This window comes from Penicillium psychrofluorescens, assembly GCF_964197705.1.
Source record: "Penicillium psychrofluorescens genome assembly, chromosome: 1".
NCBI lineage: Eukaryota > Fungi > Ascomycota > Eurotiomycetes > Eurotiales > Aspergillaceae > Penicillium > Penicillium psychrofluorescens.
This window is the reverse complement of record NC_133439.1, coordinates 5,804,662-5,820,427: the sequence shown is the minus strand read 5'-3', so window position 1 is coordinate 5,820,427 and position 15,766 is coordinate 5,804,662. Positions and strand designations below refer to the sequence as shown.

Genomic DNA, 15,766 nt, shown 5'->3' with positions numbered 1-15,766 from the left:
GTTTCTATGTGGCGGATATGTGATGGCGATCTACTATCGTCAGCTGTATCCAAACAAGGAAGCATACTTCAAATCCCACTGCGGAGAGTGCGCTCATGGGGAAATGCGGGGAAAGAAGTGATTTATGCCGAGTTCGATAGTTATTTCTCGACTCGGCAGTGCACGCCGTTCCTCCTGAAGGACGTCAGGACTCCATCGGCGTTCTCGACTGTCGGCAGAGCGGTTAAACGGTTAATCTTGCCTCGCTTCAGTGGTGACCCGCACGTGGTTGTCCCTGCGATCAGTGGTTCGGACTACGCATTGACCAGATTCTGAACAAGATCTTGGTGCCACGACTTCGTCAAGATTTCCCTCTATTGTTAGGTTCCGAAACATCTTTTTGGGTGCCTCTTCCCAAGCCACCGAAAAATGGTCGTTTCGAAATTCTATCTTACCCCACTCTTGGTTCCCATCCGGGGCCAAATCCGGGGTTGGGTTAGTGATAGTCACAAAGAACTGCGTCCAGCCGCCGGCAAACTAATCATCCTTGATTAGCTCATTATGGATCCTATATCTCTAGGCTCAATCCCATCAAATCGGCCATCATTCTCCTTCGTCCAAGGGAGTCGGACTTTCTGTCACAAATTGCAGGGGGCTTGCAGCATCGCTCTACCTTTCACTGATTTATTTAGTCTATTTCACCAGGAATTTCCACCATGTTTGACTTCAACTTCACGGGGAGAACCCTCGTTATCCTCATCACCCTCACCTGTTCGATGAGTTTCATGCTATTTGGCTACGACCAGGGAGTATTGTCGGGGATCATCGGTGCCGATAACCAGTTCGGTCAGGACTTCAACCATCCCGATGCTAATACTCAGGGACTAATTGTATCTGTTTATCAACTGGGAAATGTGGCTGGATCCATCGGCATATTCTTTGTCGGTGATTATCTCGGTAGAAAGAAATCGATCGTTTACGCAACCGCCATTATGCTCATTGGCGCGAGTCTGCAAACTGCGGCCAAGAATCGGGGAATGATGTACGCCGCAAGGGTTATTACCGGAATCGTATGTGCGAGCGTACTCATGACGCCCAAGAATTAAGACTAATCTCTGCAACAGGGTAACGGAGCTAATACGTCGACCGTACCGGTGTGGCAGTCCGAGACCAGCACAGCCAAGGAGCGCGGAAAACTCGTTGCGGTCGACAGCTCCCTGATGATATTTGGCATTCTGATTGCTTATTGGATGGACTACGGCTTTGCCCAGGTTTCCGGGCCCGCTCAATGGAGATTCCCCATCGGTTTCCAGATGGTATTCATTGTCATTGTCTTGCTGTTGGCGATGGTCCTACCTGAAAGCCCTCGCTGGCTGCACAAGAAGGGTCGTCACGCTGAAGGGGATGAAGTAATTGCGCGACTGGTCGGAAAAGACGTAATGGCCGACGACCCACGGGTGTTGGATTTGTCCACCGTGATTATGAAAACCATTGAACTCGAATCCGCGGGTGGACCCTTCAAGATGAAAGAGCTTTTCCAGGGCGGCAAGTTACAGAATTTCCGCCGAATGTGCATCTGCTTCGCCGTGGATGCTTTCCAGCAACTTGGCGGTATCTGCGTCATCACATACTACCTCCCCAAAGTTCTCTCGGGCTCCGTGGGCATGTCGCGACACATGTCGCTGCTGATGTCTGGAATTATAACCACAGAGTACTTCGTGGCTTCGATCATTCAGATCTTCTTGGTCAAGTATTTCAAGCGCCGAACACTGATGTTCCTTTCTAGCGCGGGAGAGATCATCACGATGGCAGTATTAGCGGGCTGCGTACAGGACGGTGGATATGCTGCTGGTATCGTGGCTGTCATCATGATTTTTGGCTACAACACTTTCTACGCATTTGGATGGCTCACGATTCCTTTCGTCTATCCCGCCGAGATCACTACTTTGCGGCTGCGTGCCAAAGGCGCAGCTGTGGCTTCGGTCGGTGCGTGGATTATTGAATTCATGGTTGTCCAGATCACTCCATACTGTGTCCAGAACATCGGCTATAAAACGTGAGTTTTTCTTTTTTCCTACTTGCTTGAAAGCTATAAATTTATTCTAAGTACGCACCAGATACATCTTGTTTGCGGTTTTGAATGCGGGCATCATTTTGCCCGTTGTCTACTGTTTCTTCCCGGAAACTGCGGGAATGCGCCTCGAGGACATCGATCATATTTTTGAGCGGGGTGGCATCACTGGTGGAGTTTTGTCCAAGACTGGGCGGGTTGTAGACCGACGAAACGACATTGAAGGAGCATACCATCGGGCAATCCAGCCTGGTGAGCAGAATTTGTCTGGATTCAATCCGCCCTCTCAATTTGCGTCCGAAATTTTCGAGCATCAAGAAAAGACGTAATCATGGCGATGTCATTTTGGCGCTTTCTATTTCTCTCATACCGGAGCGGTTCTGGACGGAGCAGGAGAAACGTCAACATTCTTTTTGAGAAGTGTTCCATAAATTAGTTGTATGAAGTCCGAGTAACTGCTCCTTTTCTTTTGTGCCACATATCAAACTCTTGGTTCACAGCTGGCTCACTCTGCTCTGCTGGAGTGCAGCGTTCCTACTGCTCCAATAAATGAGCTTTTACATTGATAGAATGGACGCAATGTTTCCCTGATCCTTTTTTGCGTATGTGGCCACTTTAGAATTCGTGAGAAGGATTAAGAGAAGAAAACTCGATTGTTCGTGTCAGTCATAATTCCGAGAATATCCAGAGGCTCGATTCGGCACGGGCCCTCAGTCGCAAGGATTTCTCGTCCGTTTATCTAGGCTGGCTCGTTCCCCGGATTTGCTCCCGCCTACGTTTGCCCCACGAAGGTGGAGGCATCCCTGGAGCGGGGAAACCGGTGGGGATTGTCGCCCGCGGGGGAAATTCCAGTCGAATACGTACCCTGATCTCCAAAGCCTTCCCGCGGCACCAAAAGACCAAAAAGAATTATCGCTTTTGGCAAATCACCCCGACCATCTTGTTTCTTTTTGTTTCCACATCCGACTCTTGACCCTTGACCTTTGACCTTGCTCCACGATCAGATGTCAACCACGCTGCCAATGCCAATGACGGCAGAGGCACAGACCATCAATAAACGGGGCCGGACTGGATGGTGAGGACAATAGCAAGTGCATTTGTGCGACACGTGTGAGTTTCGTATCTGATATAGTGTATGTGCAGCTTGACATGTCGTCGACGGCACCTCAAATGCGACGAAGAAAAACCCCGATGTGGGCGTTGCCGACGAACCGCAAGGGAGTGCATCCCAGACTCCCTGCTGACCTTTCGAAGTGCGCAAAAGCTAGCCGCTCGAGGGCAAATCAGAGGCAATGGCAGCACAGCTGCCATTATCCGGAACAGTGGACATGATTTTCAGGAGGATCCAGAAAACGATAATATTTTCGCAGAAGATCACCAGTGGCTCGCAACGCCGTCAATGCGTGAGGGCAGCTATGCAGAGACTCATCTTGATTGGACAGATGCTGACTATGAACGTTCATAGTAACTTTTGTCGATGAAACACCCATTGTAACTGCAGAATATCGCCATCAGCACACACTCTGCCATTCGCGATGTCCATCCACATCACCTGTTCTCAGAGATCTCCTGTCTTCTGTCTCGCCCGCTTCTACGCAACCCTTTCCATTGGCAACCCAGGGAGACACCTCACCGCCAGCTGTTGCTCGCAGCTCTTCTATCATTCACAGCGCAACCAGTCTTAGATTCAGCAGACATGAATGTCCCTTCGGCCTGACGGGCCATGATCTGGGAGGAATTGGCTCACACCGCCCAACCACATCGCCGCCGGATTACTTGCATCTAACCTCTCCACGCCACTCTATTGCCAGCATCCCTCTTGCCTCTGCCCATGGCAGCGATCACGCAGATGGCCTTTCCCATGTTTCATCTGAAATGTTGAATAGTCCAGAAGCACTTAATCGCAAAGTGGGTCTTCTTCTCTACAAGGACCGGATGCGGTTGCCTTTTAAGGTTCCTCAAGAAGCATTACTATTCCATCATTATATGGAATCTTTGGCAGCTTTGGTAGGTTCTCCTGTTTTCTAGTCCGCGCAAGGGTCTTTAATTCGGCGGTTTCAGCGGCCGAGGGCTACCTGGAATGCTAACTATTCGCGGGTTACAGCTTGATATTACAGACATCCAGCGACACTTTGCCGTTGATGTGCCGGAACTTGCTCTTAGCTGTCCTGTGCTATTAAATTCCCTCATGGCCTTTTCCGCTCGGCATTTGAGCCGAATCTCGAGTTTCGACTCGGCGGTTGCTGACCATTACCATCATGAATGTGTCTCTTTAATCATTCCAATGCTGGATCAGAAGGATCTTGTCGCGGACGAAACTCTCTTCGCGGCAGCAGTCATTCTCAGAGCATTTGAGGAGACAAATGGTGCGGAGCTCTTTCTCACCGAAAGCATATTTCCACTTTGATTCACTAAATTATGAGACATACAGAGTCGAAGATGGGCGGCGAGCCTGAACGGCATCTCACTGGTACGTCAGTCTTCGCCAACGCCCAGCTTGAATTTCGTACCTGGGGTGGCTTGGGCCATGCTGCATTCTGGGTCTTTGTGCGACAAGATATCTACATGTCCCTGTTGAGCCAGAGGCCACTCAAGGTAGACCTAGCCGGGTGGGAAGAGCGTTTGTCCTTCGATTTGGGATTCAATGCCACGGCGGACTGTACATGGGCCAACCGGATGATTTGGATTGTGGCCGAGATTGTAAGTTTCTGTTTTGGCGATCAATTGAGCTATAGCAACTGGGAGGCTGCCCGGGTCAAGACGGAGCGCTGGAATCTTGCGCGACCAAAGTCTTTTGATCCCGTACTATACATTGATCGTGATGAGCACGCGGAAAGATATTTTCCGGAAATCCGACTGGGACATCCCTGGCATGGTAAGTTCGGCTTTCGGCTTTATTTCTCTCTCCCCATTCTTCGCAGATGCTGGCTGTTGTATATTCATTCCATCTTTACTGATCGCCAATTTGTCGACCACATAGTCACAGGAATCCAATACTACTATATTGCGAAGTTGTTCCTCGCGGTATACAATCCAGTTGTACCTCGGATTGGGCTGGGATACCAAAAACACCGCAAAAGCATTTCTGATGAAGTCCTTCGAAACGCTGAGGCTGTGTGCGGGATTGCCTTTGCGACTTCTCTGGTCGCAGTGCAGTTGACAGCGTGCACGGCGGTTATCGCCTGCGGGCCGTGGTTTCATGACCGGCCTCGAGCAGAGCAAGAACTACTGCTCCAATTACTCCGGCGCACGGAAATGGAGAGTGCACGGCCCACGGAGTCGCTGATTCAAGGATTGATGGAAGAATGGGACTGGTGATGGCAGGGATGAACATGAAGGGATAATATTAGGAGTGAATCAACCACAGAAAGAGATTCTTTCCAATTTAGCTACAATTTCAAAGCTCAAGATCAAAGTCAAATAGTTCATTGTCCATCAATATTGGCTAACGCCATCGTAATGGGATCTTCATTCTTCTACGATGCCGTTGCTGAGACTCGTCCACAGGTAATAAGTACTTCCCCAATCCGGCTTCAACCTCCCTCTGCGGGTCTTTCAAACTTGATGCCCAGCCAGAGTACCTCATCTCACCATAATTAGGTTATATCCTTTCAAGACTTAGAAGTGCCTTTTTCGGGAGGACATCGCCGATGGATTCGCATCATCATAGTTCCAGGATGTGCGTTGACCGTATCCTTGGTTTCGAGTTCAAAGCTCGACGATTCAAACTCGAATTCATAACGACGCATCAGTGTTCCTATAACGACTAGCAATTCCATATAGGAGATATTACGGCCAACTAAAGGTTAGAACAGCTGTTAGCAATAAATTAATACGGCTAAGGGATTGAAAGCATACTGCAGCCTCGCCCACCAGCAGAGAAAGGGATGAACACTTGTTGCAGGTTGGCAGCATCCTCCGCAAGCCAACGCTCTGGTCTGTATGTGTACGGATCCTTGAAAAGATCTGGATCATGGTGGAGAGAGTATGTGGGAACAGAGACCGTGGTGTTGCCCGCAATCCACTCTCCCTCCACCATCATCCCCTCCGGAGGCGTGACCCGGGGGAGACCACCGCGGAGTGGCGGACGTATGCGCATCGCTTCGTCAATGCAAGCACGCAGGTACGGCAGGTTCTTAACCTTTTCGTAAGCTATGACGCCATCCTCACCATACAACTCTTCATCCAGCTCCTTTCGGAGTTTCTCGGCGACGCGGGACCATTTGGTCAGAAGGTAAATGGTTCCGACCAGAACGATAGTGGTGGTGTCGGATCCAGCATTCAATAGAAGGCCACATTCCGCAACCATCTCACCGATCTCTAGGCCCAACGGTTCGTGGTCCTTGTTCCAGACCAAGGAGTGGAAGAAGTCGTTCCGTTTGCCGTCCTCTTTCTCCATCTCGAGCCGGGTGCGGACCATGTGCAACACAATGGATGTAAAGTCCGCCCCACCCTTCCAACCGGGATGCCACCAGGTAAGTCGCTTGAGAAGACCAAAACGTGATGGGATCCATCCCATAGTAGAACCGATGCGCAGTGAGTTCCGAAGAGCATTTGCCGGCTTGGACTGATAGAGGGTGCCATCCAACTTCTGTGCGACCATCATGTCGTCCCCGCGCTCCACACATCCCAGACTCTGGCTGAAAACCAGATGTCCAGTGAGGTCAAATAGGAGCATATTGATGTACCAACGCACGTTGATAAGCTCTTTGGTGGCAGCTGCTCTGTCAAAGCGATCCAGAAGTTTTTGGACGTCCTCTACCACAAAATGCTCCATATCTGCAGTCCGCTTCAGAGAAAATGCAGCAGCAAGACGCTTGCGCTTATCGCTGTGCGCTTGGCGGTTCGTGACATCTAGGCTGCTTTCGTGTGTCCCCGTGAAAGATATGTAGAATTTGTCCTTCTGAGCCGGCGTACCATGGCCGTATATGTCCTTCACGGCCTGCCTGCCGATGAAAGAGACGTGGTTCGGGCCGACTCGAACTACCTTTCCTAGTTTTTGATGGGCATCATGAGTAGCCATTGGCCGTCGGAAGTCGTATGCATGGTACATCATCCAGAGATTCGAAAATCCAGCGATTCCAGGAGCTGGGAAACGACGCAACTTCTTGGGGTCGAGGAAGTAGCTTAATATGGGCCATATCAGCATGATGCCGAAGAAGGCAACGACAGCAACTTCCCATAATCCAAATGGAACAATCATTGCTGACATCTTGGGCAGGTGAAAAAGAAGAAGTTTTCACTTTGGGTACGGTCTGTCGTGACTGACCTATTTCTCAGTTGATTCTGTGATCATTTTGCGGGGATGATCGAGAATATTACATTGTTATACTTGAGCAGTGAAGTCCGAGAGACCCATTTGGTGTGTTGCTAGCTCGCCACTGGAACCGAGACCTGGTAGAACTCATGGTACAGATGCAGTGTTCGGCTCGTAAAGTGAGAATAAAATGCCCTTGCCTGAATCCTGATGATCTAGAGGATTCCAACCAGTGGAAGCTGAAATTGGCAAAGCGGAACGACACATAAGGCCTGCCGCCTCCAGTATTTCGGTAAGGAACCTCCGAAATCACGTACTTAGGACTCACAAACTATGAAATTTAGCCGTTTAAGCGTCGTATCTTTTGCTAATTGACATGTGGCACGCAATATACGGTAGGACTAGCCAGATCCATATATCTGTGGCGAGTGGCCGAGTATTTTGGGAAATTGCTGACGACTCCGTGGAGTGAGCTTGCCAAATGGATCATGGACTCCCCATAATATCCAGAATGCAAAAGAAATCTGCAGTAATGAATTCCCAGCTTAAGGTCCCAAGCATGGGGAAAGAGGGACAGATACGAGTGAGGTAATATGGAGAATAATCTCGGTAAATGTCTGCCAGTATAACCGTTTTTTTTTTTTTCATATACCGCTGATTTCTCATGCTCTCTTCGTATTCCACCGATTAAATTTTCTCTGCGCAGTTGAGGAAGATTTTCGGTACAGCAGAAAGTGCATCTAGATCAGGAGGGCGATTTCGAGCCTTCCAAATGGCCAATACTAGCGGACAAGCAACAATCAAGGGTCTTCCTGATTCCATGCGAGCATGCCAGATCCTCGAATACAACAAACCACACCAACTAAGAAGGATACCTACTCCGGACACTCTTAAGCCATATGACCTCCTTCTCAAAATTGCAGTTTCTTCTCTCTGTCATTCTGATTTGGAGTATCAGAATGGCGCTCTCGACTGTACTCTTCCTGTCACCGGCTCCCATGAAGGGACTGGTGTCGTGATCGCCAAAGGAGACGCTGTAACTCGGTTTGCCATTGGTGATCGAATAATGGCTGGGCAAACATTCGACCGCTGCGGAGAATGTGATGATTGCAAAGGACCAGAAAAATACCAGCATTACTGTGAACAGCAAGGCCCGATGATGAGTACCCAGAGGAATGGCGCCTTTCAGGAATACCTCGTGGTCGATGCACGACAAGCGTGTCGGATCCCAGATCAGATGTCGTTTCTTACTGCCGCTCCTCTTGCTTGTGCAGGCATCACCATCTGGAGAGCATTACTGCAGACAGAGCTTAAATCAGGACAGTGGCTTGGGATTGTGGGATCGGGAGGAGGGCTTGGCCATCTTGGGGTCCAATTCGCCAAAGCTAAAGGTTTAAATGTGATTGGGACGGACGCTCGAGACGATGGGCTTTCTCTTTCTCGGGCGGTTGGTGCAGACCTAGTTCTTGATGCGCGGTTGGGGAAGCAAGAGGTAGTTCGTGAAGTTTTTAAAGTCACTGGTGGCAGAGGCGTCGATGCCACTATCACGGTCAGCGATGCTAAACCTGCAACCGCAACCGCGTGCGCTATCACGAGGAGGCACGGCACAATGGTATATGTTCCCGTGGTACGTGCTCTTGAGCTTCCATTTCTGGACTCCTTCTATGAGTTTACTCGAAAGTGATGAAATGCTGACCGTTAGAGTTGACTCTAGGGCCACGAAGTGTGTATTCCATTTCAGGATATAATATTTCGCGACATCTGCGTGAAGGGCTCGTTTCTTTGTTCTCCAAAAGAGGCCACCGAGATGTTGGACCTTGTTGTCAAGCATAATATCAAAGTAAATACCACCATCTTCCACGGTATTGAGGAGATTCCAAAGGCGGTCGACATGCTCCGCCGTGGGAAATACCAGGGCAAGGGCGTGATTGTCATTGATGAGGATGCTGTGAAGAGGGAATAAGGTCGGTCATGACCTGAAATTTTCATTTAATCACGTATAATACCTTTCCATATACAATAATGAAGACTTTCTCTTTCAAAAAGGGCACCGGAACTTACTACTCTCTCCCTGTCAGTGGTGATGCTCGGACATAAAACTTTCTACCTTTTGTATATAGTCATGTTCTATACCATTAAGGCAGCTCATAAATTTTTAGTACTTATAATAGTAATTAGGCCAATATGAAAAAGTATCTTTGAGCTTTTCTGGATACCATGGTTTCATATTAGGGCAGTAGAGGGAATCTTACTCGTACCTTGAATATGAACTTCAACAAACAATGAGTATCACACAACACGAAGAATCGTGTGCCAATTCAGATAGATCGCCGATTTTGAACCGTTGCTCACATGCTCATGGAGCCTTGATTCTTCTGATCGCGCTGTGGCGGGAATTTAAATCGCAGGAAAAGGAAATCTTCGGCGAAGAGGTCACCATCCCCTTTTTGGCCGCCGATCAGAAATCGTTCCCCACCCCTCCGCCCCACTAGGACACCAACGCGCAACACAAAACAACGGAAGAAATTGACGAGCTTAACTTCATCCATGACTCGGATTTTGGGGAGAAGCGGGAATTGAAGGACCTAATGTCCACATGTGATTCTCGACTACATCCTTGATTCCTCCGCTCGGTGCGGAGATGAATCTTTTCTCGTTTTCACAATGATCGGCGTAACAATTGAATACTGAATTAACATCATCATAAAGCCCACCTCAGGCCAGTACTCTTGCTTTCGTTTTCATCTCACAGCCCTTGTCGAACAGAAAACTGCAAACATGATCGGAGCCTCGCATAAGAAAGGAACGACCACTCCTGTGTTGTCTGATGAATCCATCCCAGCTGCGGAATATCAGGAACGCATTCAAAGAGTACGAAAAGCCGTTAAGTCTGCTGGCCTGGTTGGATTGATCTCCTTTGGTGACTGCTGGCGGGGCGCCAACATCTGCTACTTCACGGAATTCCGACCCCTGGATGGAGTATCTGATATCGCCAACACGATCTTCTTTCTTGGTGTTGATGAAGAAGACCCTGCGTTATTCGTCTCTAAACAATGCGTTGACTACGCCTCGGAAGTCACTACCTTCCCTGTCTACAGCTTTGACGAAATGAAACAGCGTCTCGAAGCATTCGCAGCCCGGTTTCAAACCGGTACACTGGGGTTGGCCGGTGCCTTCTACTTCCCAGAAGACCTCGGTCGCAGAGTGAGGTCATCGATTGGGGATCTCAGTCTTGAGGAGACCCAGGTTCTGGCCGAGATCAAGGCGATCAAGAGCGCTCGCGAAGTAGGGTTAATCCGCAAAGCCTCCGCATTAACAGACATGGCGATGGTTGCCATCCGCGATACATTGGCCGATGGCATGCCACATACAGAACGGGAGCTGGCTTTGATTGCGGATCGTGCCATGCTAGCCGGGGGTGCTGAGCGAACCGGCTATGACTCCATGGTGCAAACCGGTCCGCGCTCGGCCTACAATCTCGCTCGACCCACTGACCGCATAGTTCAGCCCGGTGACTTGGTCATGACTGACATAGGCGCCCGTTATCGCGGATACGTCGCTGATGGGGGAAGAGGCTTCACATACGGCAACTCGAGCGCGGAAAAGATAGCGATTGTGAAAGCGGCAGCTTCTGCCGTCGAAGCCGGTCTGGCGGCAGCACGTCCGGGTATCACGGCTTCAGATCTTAACGTGGTGATCCAGAAAGCACTAGTTAAGTCCGGCTACGAGGAATACTCGAGCGAGGCGCGCGGACACGGAACAGGCCATGGGACGGGTATGGATCCGGAGGAGGAGCAGCCGTGGATTGGCCCTGGGAACGAAACCATCCTGCGGGAGAACATGGTGTTCACGTTGAAGAGTACTATCACGGTACCGGGCGTTGGGGGTCTTCGGACAGAGCGAATTGTACGATTGACGGCGACAGGCTGTGAGCCACTAGATGTTTTCCCAATGGAGCTTTATTGGTAGTTGCAAGGACCATAATGCCCTGCTCACGTGGGCCTGATCATATCATCACATTCTATATTTAAACCAGTCAAATTTCTAGACCGTACGATGTGCCATAATGAAAAGAATCGGCTATTAGCGAAGACCAGATTGACGACTCGAGCCGTAGACCAAATTTGACAAATATGAAAAATGAGGACGCTTTGCGCAACTGCCATGGCTAGGCCTCGTCACAGGGGACGTTTCCCCCAAATAAAGGTGCTAAGCCCCATAGCGTAATCCATCTGCCTTCCTCTTTGGTAAGTTCACTTAGTCAATAATGCAACTTAGTTAACTAGTTAATTGGCACATGTCCTCTCCTTGCGCCTCCCAATTTACGATATATCACGTGACACCCGGTCCGCCCAGCTGGTCGTCGCCTCTGCTTCTCCAGTCTTGTCATCCTCTTCCAGTTGACATTGCCCTCCCCCCACTCCCTCCCCAAAATGAAGTATCTACTTCCTACCCTGGCTTCACTGGCGGCCAGTGCTTTGTCAGCTGCTCTCCTAGAGCCGTGGGCGGTGGCCACAGACCGCGATACGCAGCTCCCTTTGGTGATCTGGCATGGACTGGGCGACGACTTCGAACGGGAGGGCTTACAGGAGATCGCTGCACTGGCTACCAAGGTCAATCCAGGCACGTACGTACATCTAATACAGCTGGCGGACACGGGAAGCGACGACCGACAAGCGACCTTCATGGGAAATCTGACGGAGCAACTCATCACAGTGTGTGAGCAGCTGGCGGCAGATCCGATCTTGGGGAGTGCACCGGCGGTAAACGCGCTGGGCTTCTCGCAGGGCGGCCAGTTTCTTCGCGGCTACGTGGAGCGGTGCAATGCGCCACGAGTGCACAACCTGGTCACGTTCGGAAGCCAGCACAACGGGATAGCGGAGTTTCAGTCGTGCTCGACAGGCGACTGGGTGTGCCAGGGCGCCGAGGCACTGCTACATGCAGGCCGGTGGACTGAATTTGTGCAGAGCCGTCTGGTGCCCGCACAGTACTTTCGTGACCCGGCCGAGCTGGACGCGTATCTCGAGCATAGCAACTATCTGGCCGATATCAACAACGAGCGCGCGCACAAGAACACCACATACGCGGCAAATTTGGCAACGCTGAACCGTTTCGCCATGTTCATGTTCGACAAGGATACTATTGCCGTGCCCAAGGAGAGCGCATGGTTCGCCGACGTCAATTCCACCGATGGAACGGTGACTCCCCTACGCGAGAGACCGATCTACAAGGAAGATTGGCTAGGTCTGAAGAAGCTCGGGGATCAGGACAAGTTGGAATTTCGCACGGTGCCCGGCCAGCACATGCATCTGTCCGAGAAGGTGATGGAGGAGACCTTCAAGGAGTACTTTGGTCCCACTGATTCTTCACGGTCGTCGCCCCCACGTCTGATCGAACAGCCGGGGGCTCAATAATAATGACTACGGGCCTTCGCCTCGGGCGTTGCGGATTAACTAACACGATAACCCATTTGCGACTTTCAGTGTCTTGTGTTTAGGAATTCAATGTAAAACAGTCGGCTTTGTTCCTGAAGTAGCTCGGACCGTCGTATCTTTTGCCTCTGATTCCTATCCTTCGCAGCTACAAAAATCATGCTTAAATCGCTTCAATGATCATGATCGTGTCACTTTGGTGTAGCTCATCCCCCATCTGGTTCAGATATGTGAATTGCGGCAGCATTCGGAGTCCGCCAACCGTGACGATCCGTTCTTCGATGAAGGCACGTCAATTGATGGGTTCGCTGTAAAGAAGTCGGCGGGGCGGATCATAAGCTGAAAGACCTCCACGGGCCTGCGGCTGTCAGTCTAGGATTTGGGGAAAACGGAGCGCCAAAACATACATGACGGGCCAGTCCTCTACTCGCGGGTTGTGCGTGATACCAAAAGAATTCCATACCACAACGTCCGTATCGATCACGGCCTCTCCCCGGCGAACAGCATCCGCGACTCCGTCCACCTCGTTCTGGCTTTGCAACGTATATCGCCCGCCGGCATAGAGTTCCCCGTCCTGGTACTTAGTGATCCAGACGTGATGCTGGGCAAATTGGGCACGCCGCGCTTGTACCGAGTGTGGATCCGCCAACAGTAGCTGTGTTGGCAACGGAGTGAACTTGTACCCTACCGGATTTCCGCTGATTGGGTTAGTTTTGTGCGGGTTGATCATCTTAATGGTCCGATTGTGTTCCGGGGCGGCATCGAGCCATGTCGCACGATCCACCGTCTGTCTATTGACCTGATAAAAATTCCCATTGGGATTGGTGGCGGTATTCATGGGCACTCGGTGCGATTCTTCAACTACCACTGAGTTCTGTGGTCCGTCAACGGCCGGATCAATCCGAACATTGAAGATGTGCTGATGGTTTTGGGCCAGGACACCACCGCTGACCACGTTGCCGTACTCGCTGACCTTGCCTGCGTCGATGTTGACGACGTTCAGGATCCCAGTCGCGCGTGTCTCGACAGTGATACCACCGGACTGGTCGAACTTGTAGGCGAAGATATACTCGTAGTTCGCCAGAGTGATGATAAACTGCACGACCAGCTCGCGGTTACGGGTGACCACCGCACGGCCTGTTCGCCAGTTGGAGTGCTTCCATCCGATGCCGTTGTCCTGTTCGTGGAGACAGATGGCGTTGGGAAGAGTCTGGGCGGTGCCATCTGCCTGCGTGATCACGGCATCGAAGTATTTGATGACCCCGAGACAGTCACAGCCCAGGGACAGGTTGTTGGCCATGTTGCCGCCGCCACCATCGCCAAAATCGAATGCCTGCTTGCGATGAAATGGAGCACGCGGATCGGCGTAGGGGACCGTCTATGGCGTCGTGTCAATCTCGCAAACGTGTGTTAAGGGGTATCAATCACCCACCATCTCGCTAATTGCCAGCCGATACATCACACTGCGGCCGTCATACCATATGTCGTGGATAGTGGCGCCTTCTCGTGGATTGAACCCAACACGAAACCGCCACTTCTGCCACTCGACCAAAGATTCGTCCGTCACGCGGAAAGAAGGTCCCTCCGGCTGAACGACATTCAACGGTTTGAGGTCCTTTCGCGTTCCTTCGGGCAGCAACTCGGGAATGTATTCGGAAGGCTTGCAATGGCCGATGATATCACGCTTGAAGGTCTGTTGCAGCAGCCCGTCGTCTTTGCCGCCAGTAGCCGGCCGATCCACCCGAATGATTTCTTGGGTGTGTGCGTCCATGACAGGAATCACGGGCAAAGGGAAAGAATAGAAGTTGGAATCTTCGTTGCCCAATCGCTTGTCCTGGGCAAAGCAGAGGCCCTGGAAGTAGCGCCGGTTTCCATCCGTGAGATCCAACCCGCCATAGGGCCACGGTTCAATCACGACTTCAAAGCCGTCTGGCAGATCAAAATCAGATAGGGCCTTCTGGAACAAGGGTGACTTGTTGCATTGGTCCAAGAGGACATCGAACTCGCTCCTGAAGGTATTTTTAGTTGACACTCTTTTGTACCGGAGGACCGAAAGCCATACAGAACCAAGCTGGCATGGTGTTGCTTCCCGACCACCGTGTGGTTGACCTGGGTGCGCGAGACCACGTCCACGACTGACTCGTGGAACAGGGGGATACGGTCGGCCCCGATCACATCGTACTGGCACAAAGCCAGGCGCGGCGGTCGCGCGGTAGTCGGGCTCAGGCGACCAGCGTGCTCAAGAGCCAGGAATTCCTGCACCTGTGTCTTGGGCGGTTCCTGTAAAAAGATTTCGCGAAAATCAATCACTGTGCCGGGATGGGCGGCCTTGACCACATCACGGGCCAGGTTGGTCTCTGCCTCGGAGAGGATGGCGAGTGGGTGAATCATTGTGCAAGAATGGATGTTCCAATACCAAAAGCTGGCTGAAGGGGGAAATGTATCTTATAGAAGTCCATTATTAATATTGTTATCTGCTAGAAACAAACGTCTCGGAAAGTCGGTATGCGCTCGGAACGAAGTGGAGTGGGGTGAGACGATGCCGTGACCAGGTTTCATGCGTGGCTTGTGGTGGCTAGTAACGCCAATGCTCGACAGTGATGAGCTATCTATGTCCTTTTTCCGCCAACAATCGTTAAATCGCGGGCTACATATATTTACAAATGACCTCTTCCTACCTACATCTTTGAGAACTAGTAGACGCAGTAGCACACAGAGCTCGCAGGCCTCTCAAAGGCACTTATCTAGACCGCACTCTGTGCTGTAAATGGTTTAGCCCAAATACGACAGCGCCATCATATGTGAAAGCCCCTTTCCTACCGACGGTAATAATCAAGTGGAGCCCTGGAATTGCTTCCGCGATAAGGCGATCACCACCTTCGAAATGCGGGGGAGCACCCGCGCAGTACCTGGAGATATCTTGTTTGACCCGTGGCAACGAGATACGCCCTGTTATGTCGCTCTCGTTTGCCCGGTCGAAACATTCCGCAGGCGGAGGCCGCCCGTGGTGATGCCTAGTGCTAATAA

The 15,766-nt window shown here is 51.0% G+C and overlaps 6 protein-coding genes across 6 annotated transcripts; 4 read left to right on the top strand and 2 right to left on the bottom strand.

The window, feature by feature from the left end:
• Positions 1–695: 695 nt before the first annotated feature.
• On the top strand, positions 696–2,379 carry PFLUO_LOCUS2211 (uncharacterized protein; the record flags this gene model as incomplete). The annotated part of the gene is made up of 3 exons (XM_073779327.1): positions 696–1,049; positions 1,104–2,035; positions 2,097–2,379. The coding sequence occupies 3 exons, from the start codon at positions 696–698 to the stop codon at positions 2,377–2,379; spliced, it is 1,569 nt and encodes a 522-aa protein (XP_073636293.1).
• A 3,282-nt stretch (positions 2,380–5,661) lies between these two features.
• Positions 5,662–7,262, bottom strand: PFLUO_LOCUS2210 (uncharacterized protein; the record flags this gene model as incomplete). Its single annotated transcript, XM_073779326.1, has 2 exons — positions 5,662–5,807; positions 5,909–7,262. The coding sequence occupies 2 exons, from the start codon at positions 7,260–7,262 to the stop codon at positions 5,662–5,664; spliced, it is 1,500 nt and encodes a 499-aa protein (XP_073636292.1).
• An 817-nt stretch (positions 7,263–8,079) lies between these two features.
• PFLUO_LOCUS2209 (uncharacterized protein) lies at positions 8,080–9,270 on the top strand (the record flags this gene model as incomplete). Its single annotated transcript, XM_073779325.1, has 2 exons — positions 8,080–8,934; positions 9,022–9,270. 2 exons carry the CDS (start codon positions 8,080–8,082, stop codon positions 9,268–9,270), a joined length of 1,104 nt encoding a protein of 367 aa, XP_073636291.1.
• Positions 9,271–10,085: 815 nt separating this feature from the next.
• Positions 10,086–11,276, top strand: PFLUO_LOCUS2208 (uncharacterized protein; the record flags this gene model as incomplete). The annotated part of the gene is made up of 1 exon (XM_073779324.1): positions 10,086–11,276. The coding sequence occupies one exon, from the start codon at positions 10,086–10,088 to the stop codon at positions 11,274–11,276; it is 1,191 nt and encodes a 396-aa protein (XP_073636290.1).
• Positions 11,277–11,740: 464 nt separating this feature from the next.
• PFLUO_LOCUS2207 (uncharacterized protein) lies at positions 11,741–12,721 on the top strand (the record flags this gene model as incomplete). The annotated part of the gene is made up of 1 exon (XM_073779323.1): positions 11,741–12,721. The coding sequence occupies one exon, from the start codon at positions 11,741–11,743 to the stop codon at positions 12,719–12,721; it is 981 nt and encodes a 326-aa protein (XP_073636289.1).
• Positions 12,722–12,961: 240 nt separating this feature from the next.
• PFLUO_LOCUS2206 (uncharacterized protein) lies at positions 12,962–15,130 on the bottom strand (the record flags this gene model as incomplete). Its single annotated transcript, XM_073779321.1, has 4 exons — positions 12,962–13,097; positions 13,147–14,117; positions 14,172–14,748; positions 14,802–15,130. The coding sequence occupies 4 exons, from the start codon at positions 15,128–15,130 to the stop codon at positions 12,962–12,964; spliced, it is 2,013 nt and encodes a 670-aa protein (XP_073636288.1).
• Positions 15,131–15,766: the final 636 nt, after the last annotated feature.